The 11,533-nt window shown below is 37.8% G+C and overlaps 2 protein-coding genes across 4 annotated transcripts in view; both read left to right on the top strand.

Moving 5' to 3' along the window:
* Positions 1 to 5,799, top strand: part of LOC107729017 (cleavage and polyadenylation specificity factor subunit 6) — a 12,615-nt gene extending 6,816 nt beyond the window's left edge. The window contains exons 5-7 of one of the 3 annotated variants that reach the window (XR_001638541.1): positions 934 to 1,053; positions 4,264 to 4,342; positions 5,285 to 5,799. Coding sequence is in view for 2 of the 3 variants with exons in the window: in XM_016539370.1 (XP_016394856.1) it covers positions 934 to 1,053; positions 1,262 to 1,352 (211 nt within the window). In the remaining variant the exon portion in view is untranslated. Of the gene's footprint in view, positions 1 to 933; positions 1,054 to 1,261; positions 2,101 to 4,263; positions 4,429 to 5,284 lie in introns of those variants that run through there. The other 2 variants (XM_016539371.1, XM_016539370.1) reach the window with 2 other exon arrangements.
* A 3,085-nt stretch (positions 5,800 to 8,884) lies between these two features.
* tulp4a (TUB like protein 4a) overlaps positions 8,885 to 11,533 on the top strand; it is a 21,802-nt gene continuing 19,153 nt past the window's right edge. Inside the window, exons 1-2 of the mRNA XM_016539355.1 lie at positions 8,885 to 9,092; positions 9,692 to 10,366. Of these exons, the coding sequence (XP_016394841.1) occupies positions 10,115 to 10,366 (252 nt within the window). The 5' untranslated portion in view covers positions 8,885 to 9,092; positions 9,692 to 10,114. The remainder of the gene's footprint in view (positions 9,093 to 9,691; positions 10,367 to 11,533) is intronic.

Here is an 11,533-nt window from a genome sequence, read left to right on the forward strand (position 1 = left end):
ATGCATTTATCCAAATATTGCATTGAATCAAATAATGCATTTATCCAAATATTGCATTGAAACAAATAATGCATTTATCCAAATATTGCATTGAAACAAATAATGCATTTATCCAAATATTGCATTGAAACAAATAATGCTTTCATAGAAATATTGCATTGAAACAAATAATGCTTTCATAGAAATATTGCATTGAAACAAATAATGCTTTCATAGAAATATTGCATTGAAACAAATAATGCTTTCATAGAAATATTGCATTGAAACAAATAATGCTTTCATAGAAATATTGCATTGAAACAAATAATGCAATTTTCCAAATATTGCATTGAAACAAATAATGCATTTATCCAAATATTGCATTGAAACAAATAATGCATTTATCCAAATATTGCATTGAAACAAATAATGCATTTATCCAAATATTGCATTGAAACAAATAATGCATTTATCCAAATATTGCATTGAAACAAATAATGCTTTCATAGAAATATTGCATTGAAACAAATAATGCATTTATCCAAATATTGCATTAAATCAAATAATGCATTTATCCAAATATTGCATTCAATCAAATATTGCATTAAATCAAATAATGCATTCATACAAATTTTGCATTGAACAAAATAATCCATTCAAGCACAATAGTATCTTGGGCTGGGTTGACTATAGATTTCTCAGTTATAATCAGTTCTCGTTGTGCTTTGTGTCTCAGTTTTCGAATTCTGTCCATTTTATCTGAAAGTACATGGAGAAACACTCGTTTATATGAGTCTAAAAATACATACAAATAAATGAAAAATGTTTATATAATTTATGGAAACGTATATGTGTAGATACCGTAGAAGTAAAAAAGATATATAATGCATATGAAAACTGATAGACATTTTGGAGGAGAGATGTTGAGCGTAAAGGGGGCGTGTCTTTGCACAGGCATGGCCCGCCTCCTCCTCCGCCCCCTCCGGGACACCCGGCGTTCCGAGGGCGACCGCCACACCCCAGGGGGCGGGGCATGATGCCACCCGGCCCGCCTCGCTTCTTCCACCCCAGAGGGTAAGAACGCACTCACCTGCTCCACATAGCGCACATGTACTCGCGTGACGGCGCAGAGCACGGCTAAACCGTAACAGATCCAGCACATAAACTACATTCCACTAGTGCATGACAAGCCTGTGTTTCTTCAATTGTGTGTTTGACGAGTTTGGGCCCCTCTTGAGCACAACAGGCCAATCCAAATGTGTGATTTTATCCTTTCATGCAGCTACCACAACGGATCGGCCCCTCCTCTGCCCCGCCCGCCTCCAGGCAGGGGCCAGCGCTGGCCGGGGCCCCACACTGGCCGGAGGTTTTAACCAATTCTGTAGCGTTAACGGCCGCCGCTCACACTCATTTCAGACTCGCAGGTCCTTTACTGTAACGAGCACGCTACCTTTTTATGTTACTTCATTTGAGGACAAAGCCCCGAAAAAAAACATTTAAAAGCACTCTCACTCTGAAGACGAGAAGGAAACATGTTCCTACGTTGATTTAAATTAAGTGTATCTCATGAGACTTTTACTCCTCTAAGTGTTGTCTGGTCTGCGTGGTGCTATTCCTGTGAGCCTTAAGCAATCCTCTTCCTTTATTCCATGAGAAAGCGTAGGATTTTAGACGTTTCTCAGTACGCTGGCACTCTCCATATGTTCTTCATGTGTAGTGCTCATGAATTATTAATGATCTAGTCTCATAAATGTGCAGCTACTTTAAGTCAAGTGAGAATATTGCTGTTGAAAAGTATTCCTGTTTCTTTTTTTCCTGGAATGATTCTGTTAAAATCACAAATCCATGCATTGGTTTAACATGACCGTAGAGTAGCACTACGATTTATACTTCTTTAAATAAACCTTTCCTTGCTTTTCTATATTAAAGCTAGTTTTCGCAAGTATTTGATTCAAAATAGTACAAGTAAAAAACACAAATCCTATCCTCTGTGTTGAGTTTTGAAGTGTTATGGCACATTGTAACCGATAAAGTCATGTGAATTTGTGAATGTAAATTGAACAGATAACAGCTTTTGACTTAGTTTTGGAGAAACAAAACAATAAAGTTAAGATAAAATGACCTCTCTTTTTATGGTTTATTTAAAGTAAAAGCAACTGAATGTCCATTTCTGTAATGCATTTCTGAAGCCAAATGGACAGTAATGTAAAGACTTCTCTTACCATTGACATGAGCACAGAAATATTCACTATAATGGAAATGACAGTGTTTTTTGAGCATTTACTTATCTATATATTTACATCATGCATAATAAAGCACATAAATGACTGTCCTATGATTGAGTAAAGCTACAGTTAAACACACGGAGTAACTGATTTCCAGTGGAGTGAGGCTTTTAAAGTTACCCAGAGGGCTGAAAATTCAAGATGTCCAAGGATGTCTCCAAGTCACCGGCAGACCTGCAAGTCTCAGAGAAGCGGCACACTTCTGCTCATTCGACTGATTGGGAAATTCAGTTCAATTCTAGATGCATGAAAACCAGGACACATGCAGTGTCTAGTGCATGAGACGCAGTCGAACCAAATGCACGAGCAGTCAAAAGTTTGGAGACACTTGTGATGATCTGCAGATGTTAGAATGACAGTCTAGTGACACCGCCGACACAAATATGAAGAACATTCTGCTAGTGTTCCCGTTAAGTTCTGAAAATGTTTTTCTCTCTACAGTAGTTACAAGGCTTTTTCTTGCGTGTGTGAACATTCATGGAATGTTACATTTGAGAAGTTGGCAAGCGTTACAGTGACGTTACTTTTGAATGTTCTCTGAACAAGTTGCAACATTTAAAAACATTCGCTGAATGTCCAACTAAAGCATTTCAGGAACACATGCGTGTAAATGATGTTAGGGTTAGGCATTTCTTCAGCTATGTGCAGATTATTTAATTTTGTAAATGCATTTATACATTGCTCCGTTTAGATTTTCACATGGTCTACAATACTGCGCTGAAGAATGTAAGCAGAGCAGATCAGATCAGTGCGTCCAAACTTTTGACTCGTGTGGGTTCAATAACAGTCAAATATTTAGTGGATAATCTGAATCACTCTCTGATACGAGGGCTTTATCCTTTACATTATTATTACATTCATGTTTTAAGTGCTGTATTGAAAATAAAAGCAGCAGGAAACAGAATTCATAATCAGATGATAGGACTATTCAAAGACTCGACACCATGCTACTGATCCGTTTATGAATGTTGAAAATTACGCCGGTTCCTTTCACAGACTGAGACGCCCGGCTGCGCACTTACGAAGATTAATTTCAGTAATAACAGGTGACGTGTGTAATGTTTTATTACCATAATGTCTTCTATCCCTGCACAAGCAAATCATTCATCAAAATTGGCATAGGACTTTTTACACAAATTCTGTATAAATTTCACAAGTAATTATAAAGAAATGGCAAGTAAATCACTGGATTTAAAGCATTAGTTCACCAGAAATCAGCATTAGCTGATAATGTGTTCATCTGAGATCAGGATGAGTTTGTTTCTTCGTCAGGTTTGTAGAAATGTAGCACTGCATCAGTGTCTCAGCAATGGATGCTCTGCAGTGGATGGGTGCCGTCAGAACGAGAGCTGATAAAAACATCACAATAATCCACAGCACTCCAGTCCATCAGTTAACATCTGGAGAAGACAAAAGCTGAAACAAACAGCACTCCAGTTCATCAGTTAACATCTGGAGAAGACAAAAGCTGAGACAAATCCATCATTAAGACACTTTTAACTCAAAAATTAGTCTATAATAACGCTTCCTCCAGTGAAAAAGTGCATCTGCTGTTGTCTCTCGCATCAAAATCCAGCCACATATGTGTTTAGAGCTGTTTAAATGCTGCTTGATCTGTGCAGATTTCTCTCCTGATTCACACCAGAACACTGACTCACTGGAGGAAGCGTTATTATGGTTAACGTCTTAATGATGGATTTGTCTCAGCTTTTGTCTTCTCCAGATGTGAACTGATGGACTGGAGTGCGGTGGATTATTGTGATGTTTCTATCAGCTCTCGTTCTGACGGCACCCATCCACCGCAGTGATGCAGCGCTGCACTTCTCCAGGTCTGTGCAGGTTGATTTGTGAAGCGCTCAGAGTTGGCCTGCAGTTTTCCTGCAGCACACAGAGTTACACACGTCGCTGCTGTGATCTGTGCGAGCAGCAAGCCTCTGTGTTCCTCTGAAGCGCTCTTCTGCTGCTTTCACTCTGGACTGACTCTTCTTGTCTCCTGAAGGGGTGAGACACCCTTCTGAAGGCAGCCGGACTCGAGGAGGCCCCGCCCACCGCCGTGAAGCTCCGCCCCCGTAACCAAGGTGAGCTGCATCTCTCTGCTCGGGACTGATCTGTCAATCACACTGTAACCGTGAGAACAGAAACTCCGCCGCCTCCAGCATTAAGCCTTCTGGCATAAATATCTGCATACAAATAATAATTTTATACATACTGATTTTATTACAAAACTTAAAAATATATATTTTAAATAAGTTATGCATAATGCACTATAATCATTTTCATAACTAAGTGTTATTTTAGCATCAAAATACTATTACAGTTCTAAGAGGTTTTAGTAATTTTTTTTTTTTTTTCATTTTTATTAGGTTTTGTTTTTTTAAATGTCTACATAGTTGATTTTTATTTCAGTTTTTTTATTATTTTATACTACTCGACCTACGTGAGAAATATAGAATGGGCAACTAGCTGAAATAATTTTATAGTTTTATCATTTTAATAGTTTTAAATGGCTATACAGCTTTTATTTACAACATGAACATGACAAACATTGCCTTGGCAGCTAGCTGATTTATTGTATTTTTTATTGTAATGTCTGTATAGTTTTTATTTATTTATTTATTTTTATATATATATTTATTTTAGTAAAACTAAATCAAAATGAGAAATTTTGCCCTGGCATCTGAAAAAATAAATAAATAAACTAACACTAGCTTCTCTTTTGTTTTCTTTTCAATTATTATACAATTAACAAAAAGCAACTGTAACTTGTGGTTACAGTTATTCATGTTGCAAGGCATAATTAGTTCATTAAAACCTCTATAATGCATTACATATAAAGGCTATTTCCAGTTTCTGTAAAGAATGAGCTGTAGTAAAGGAGAAGCATTAATTAACAAACTCCCTAACTAGTGTTTGAAAAGCATCCCAGGATGCACCTCACTTTTTAGGTCGCTACATAACTCGCATTCTCTCATCTGCATACTTTATGCATTTATTTATTGACGCAATTCTACACGAACAAGATTTCCCGATATGATATCTGAGGCGCACTGAAATGTAAGGAGCTTCTCCAGACGTGTGAACAGCGAGTGATGAACCGCTGCAGAATAACACCGATATCTGCTGCTGCTCAGGTAAGAGGACGAGCCTCTAGAGACCTCTTTCTGTGTCTGCACGTGTTCATTCTGTTGCACAGCTCTGCTTTTCCAGAGGATGAGTGTATTTGACGTGCTGTTTTCTTCATGTGTGTGTGTGTGTGTGTGTGTGAGACTCCGCTGGGCTTCAGAGGAGAGACTCGTTTGATTGCAGACGCAGACGAGGAGCTGTGAGTAACACACTGACATCTACACACCCTCATGTGCTTCTCAGATGCTGCTGTGTGCTTTATTTCACTCCTGCATTAAAGCAAGCACGGCTGCAGATCTGTCTCGCTGCTTTTCATTCTTCACATCAGATGTGTGGATTTAACCATTTCTGTGACTGTTTACTGACAGCTGCATATATATGACAGATATTTTAGATAGAATTTTAATTCTATTATATAAAACATTAATATAATATAAATAAAACTACATTTATTTTATATATATATATATATATATATATGTACTACCGGTCAAAAGTTTGGGATCAGAACGATTTTTAATGTTTTTACAGGAGTATCTTCTGCTCATCAGGGCTGCATTTATTTGATCAAAAATACAGGAAAAAATGTAACATTGTGAAATATTATTATGATGTACAATATACATTAAAATGTAATTTATACTTTTTTTCAGGATTCTTTGATGAATAAAAAGTAAAAACAATATACACTACAGTTCAAAAGTTTGGGGTCGGTACATTTCTATTCTTTCTTTTTTTAGAAAGAAATTAAAACTTTTATTCAGCGAGGATGTGTTCAATTGTTACGAAGTGGCAGCAAAGATTGATATTGTTAGAAAAGAGTTCTATTTTGAATAATTGCTGTTCTTTTTAACTTTTTATTCATCAAAGAATCCTGAAAAAAGTATCAGTTTCCAAAGAAATATTTGTCAGCACAGCATTAATAATTCTAATAATAAATCAGCATATTAGAATGATTTCTGAAGATCACGTGACACTTTATACTGGAGTAATGATGCTGAAAATACAGCCACGCATCACAGAAATAAATTATATTTTAAAGGATATTAAAATAGAAACCATTATTTTATATTGTAATAACATTACTGTTTTTTTCTGTATTTTTGATCAAATAAATGCAGCCTTGCTGAGCTTTAAAAAACATAGTCTTACTGATCCCAAACTTTTGAACGGCAGTGTATATATGTATATATAAATGTATAGTTGTATTTATTTATATTGTATTATGATTCAAATAAATATGTATTCATATATAAATGTGTAATTAAATAATGCTTTTCTGAATGTTGCTGAAGATCTCTTTTGAATGAAGATGTAACCTTTTCAGACGAAATGTTATCAATATATTAACTAAGAAAATAAATAATAGTGAGGTAGATATTTGTCAAATAAAAGAATGCTAGCTGAAAGAGAAGTGCGCTGGTGTCATTTCTTTGATATTATAACAGAAGCCATGCCGTTGTTTCTTGGTTTAGTGAGTCTGAATCCTTCAGTGGACAGAAGCGGTGTCTGAGTCTCCGTCTGTGTTTATGAGCAGACGCTGTGTTCATCACGGATCCAGTCTGCTGCGGTCTCTCAGCGCTTTCTCAATGTGTTCGGTCTGTGCAGAAGACAAGCATCGTGTTCTACTGAAGCAGCTGCTGTTACCTTGGTGACCTCCATAGCAACGCCCTCAGCAGATTACACTGAATATACTCCAGACAAACATGAGCCCGTTACTACGGAAACCTGAAAGTAACCCATGCTGAAGTGTAACCAGTTTCTGACACATTTTACAGAGTACAATGTATACAAAAATACATTCATTTTATTTATAAATAAAATAAATTTATATATAAAAATAGTGTTAAATAAATACTTTATATTTATATGTATAAAACATTAGAATTATAAAAATATAAATATACAGGCTAATTAAAAACTATAAAATATACATTTAAAAAAATGTGTAGCTGTGTATAAAATGACAATAAATTAAATATTAAAACCAGTATTTAAAAAAAAATTTGAAAACATTAAAATATTTGAACTAACTAAAAAGTATTTAAAATATATAAAAATACATATTTATTCTATATTATACTTTACATTTATATAAAATGTATTGTATGTGTGTGTATATATATATTTCTAAAATACTGAGAAAATCATCTTTAAAGTTGTTCAAATGAAGTTCTTAGCAATGCATATTACTAATCAAACATTAAGTTTTGATATATTTACGGTAGGACATTTACTAAATATCTTCATGGAACATGATCTTTACTTAATATCCTAATGATTTTTGGCATAAAAGAGAAATGTATAATTTTGACCCATACAATGTATTGTTGGCTATTGCTACAAATATACCCCAGCGACTTAACACTGCTTTTGTGCTGCAGGGACACATATATATATTAGATATTATTACATATAATTTGGTGGAAAAGCAGTGTTTAATCGGTGCAAAGATGAGCAGTGGTGATATTTATGCTGCACATGCTTTTCATCACTTAATTAGATGTGTGTTACTGAACAGACCTTTAGAAGTCGACACACTTCATCCTTAGAGAAATATTGGAATATTGACTTTTTATTTGAAGAGAAAGGAAATAGTTCCTTAACAAAGACATTCGGGATCACAGTGAAGTGAGGTTCGCAAGAGAAACTCCATTCACCAAAAGCTGAGGAAGACAACTGATTGTGGGATAGCTTTGATGATGTTGTCATGATGTTTTCTGTCAAATAAATTAAGTTTAGTACCGAGAGGAAGTGTCCGAGAAAGATCCTGGCGCTCGACCTGAAGGCCGCCATGTTTTCTGCCTCGGAAGCGGAAGTGACGTCAAAGCATACGTTTTTGAAGACGCTAAATTTGAAGATTGTCCTTCGTTTAAACAAAGGAAAGTGTATTATTCGGTTTATTCCTGAAAGATGAAACGCATGATTTAGCGATTAACACAGTTATTATTCTTGAGTTATTTTTGCATAAAAACAGATTCCTGAAAATTCTTCCAGATTTCTGCATATTTCACAAAGAACTCATAACTTTTTGTCGCTGAAACAAATGCAAACAGCTGTAATTAATAGCACATCTTAAACTCGCTGAAAACCCCTAGGAATCTATTTTCTTATCTTATGATGCTCGTCTGTTGTCTGATTAAGACATTGTGCATATATTGTTCAATAAAGTTCATTCAAAGAAATCAATAAAATAAATAATAAATCTGGTGAGTTTTATGAGATTTAATTTAGCCACTTTTATCTTAAAACGAAAATACTGTGCGGAACACTATTCGATACGCGCTCATTTATCATGCAGCATCTAACCGTCAACAATACTGTATATAATCACTTTATTTACAGTAGTTTGTCCTTTTTTTCTGTTGTATTAGTGTGAAATCGTGCATGTTCTGTAGATGAAATCAAAATCAAAGCGCCGGCGGGGGAATGTATTTACGTATCTATCTCTCTATCTCTCTATATCTACATAGCTCTATATATATCTATGCGAGCATATGGTGGTCACGTGACCCAGCGCAGCGGCCCAGACAGCATCAGAAGCAGAGACAGCAGCGCTAAACACACTCGTCTGACACACACACGTACAGGTAAAGAGCAGCACCGGCTGGTTCGGGCTTCGGTATCATCCGTGGACCGGTTCCGTGCCTCTAGCACACCCGGTTCTGGCGTTTTAAAGCGGGAAACCAGCGAGGAGCGCGGGAAGTGAGTGTAGCTGCGGAGCTAACAAAAGCCTCACACACACACATGAAGCTAAAAGACGCTTTTTCTGAACAATACGACACTTAAGATGACGACGCTTTGGATAACTTAGATGTGAAGATTTTATCTAGCATTACAGTGTCTGTTAATCTAATAACCACATTCGAGTTTCAGATTCGCGGTAATTCTATATTTGTACTGAATTGTCCATATTTGTTTCTCAAAATGCTGTTATTATCGTTGGATCTGTCATAAAAACAGATCGAATGATGCATTATGGATATCCAGCGCGTAAACTAGCGCATTAGGTGACGGATCGCTCTGTTGTTTTTGCTATAATTACGCGTTACTAGACATTATGGTGAACACTGGCGTTTTTATTGTTCGTTTTGTGAAACACTGAGGTAAAACGGCAAATTAAAGCGCCATTTGTTCTGAAGTAATACTGTTTCCGGGAACGTTACCTCAGAAACGAACGTGTGCGTTTATAGCTGTGTTTTTGTTCATTTCAACGTGATTCGACAGCATTTGTATGTTCTGACGCTCGCAGACACGTTCTGAATCATTAATTGTGTTTATATTCTGTCCTTGTCCTCTTAAAGGAATCCCCGACGCTGATTGGCCGGCGGCTCTTCTGAAGCGATGACGTCACGGGCGGAGCGCAGGAGCAGCTGACGCGCAGGAGAATCCCGTGCGTGCGCGCCGCCGCTGCCATGAGCGTGCGCAGAGGAGCGTTCCGTCCGTCGATGACGTCACCCCCCAGGAGCGGGCGTGCGCCGGCCGCGATGACGTCATGAGGGGGCTACCTCGCGGAGGAGAAAGTTTTCTGTGACTTGGATATTTGGTGAATTATTATGCCTCCAGATTTCTCGGGAAAGGCTGGCGACTTAATTTATGTGCCTTGTTGCTAGTTTTATGCAGTACTTTTGGGCCGGAAGTGTTTGTGAAGCAGCAGGAACCCCAAGGACCCGCCGGTGAGCCGGGTGACTCTGTGGACTCGTGCGGATCCGCTCGTAGAAGCAGGCATGTTCGCGGCGGTGGAGCTTGGGCCCGTCCTCTGCAGCGACTCCAACATCCTGTGCCTGTCCTGGAAGGGCCGCGTGCCCCGCAGCGAGAAGGAGAAGCCCGTGTGCAGGAGGCGCTGCTATGAGGAGGGCTGGCTGGCCGCGGGGAACGGCCGGGGAGTCGTGGGCGTCACCTTCACCTCCAGCCACGGCAGGAGAGACCGGCCCTCCCCGCAGCGCATCAACTTCAACCTCCGGGGACACAACAGTGAGGTGAGGAAACGTCAATAAATGCTGATTCTAACATTGTGAGTATAATAGTATAATATCGAATGTAAATGACTTGATTTACTTCAAAACATGCATAAGAAATGGCAGGGAATAATATTTGTGACCCAGGAGCACAAAACCAGTCATAAGGGTCAATTTGATGAAATTTTGATTTATGCATCATCTGAAAGCTGAATAAATAATCTTTCCATTGATGTATGGTTTGTTAGGATAGGACAATATTTGAAAATCTGGAATCTGAGGGTGCAAAAAAATCAAAATATTGAGAAAATCATCTTTAAAGTTGTTCAAATGAAGTTCTTAGCAATGCATATTACTAATCAAAAATTAAGTTTTGATATATTTACGGTAGGAAATTTACAAAATATCTTCATGGAACATGATCTTTACTTAATATCCTAATGATTTTTGGCATAAAAAAAAAAAAAAGAATAATAAACGGAACATCTCTCGTCTGATGGATCTCCACACTAACAAAGAGAAACTGTTGGGTAAAACGGCCCTTCTCACTTCTGTCTAATACTTTATCTTTGGAGGATCTCATTGTTCCCAATGGGATTTATCTAATGCTTCAAAAACAAGTAATAAGACACTACAGTGTCATTTGTGCGGTTTGTTTGCGTCTCGTCAGCGAGTGTCCCTCACACGTGAAGAGAGCAGAAAATAGACCGGATAAAAATACACGGCTGTAATCTGTGCTCTGCTGGAATTCTTAACCTTGCTGCATCTTTAAAGAAAACCATTCAGACGGCTGCTTCTGCTCTCTCTCTCTCTCTCTCACACACACACACACACACACACTCAAACACACACACACTCAAACACACACACACTCAAACACACACACACACACACACACACACACACAAGGTCAAAATTTACTAGTATTACTATACTTGTGTAACACGTACACTCTCTCACACACGCACACTCACTCACTCACTCTCACTCTCACTCACACACGTACACTCACACACGTACACTCACTCACACACTCACACACGTACTCACACACACACACTCTCACACACACACTTTCTCTCTCTCTCTCTCTCTCATTCACACACTCACTCACTCACACACGTACACTCACACATACACTCACTCTCTCTCTCACACGCACTCACACTCACTCACTCACTCACACTC

Source organism: Sinocyclocheilus rhinocerous, unplaced genomic scaffold (genome assembly GCF_001515625.1).
Source record: "Sinocyclocheilus rhinocerous isolate Xijiao unplaced genomic scaffold, SAMN03320098_v1.1 scaffold2682, whole genome shotgun sequence".
In the NCBI taxonomy this organism is placed as follows: Eukaryota; Metazoa; Chordata; class Actinopteri; order Cypriniformes; family Cyprinidae; genus Sinocyclocheilus; species Sinocyclocheilus rhinocerous.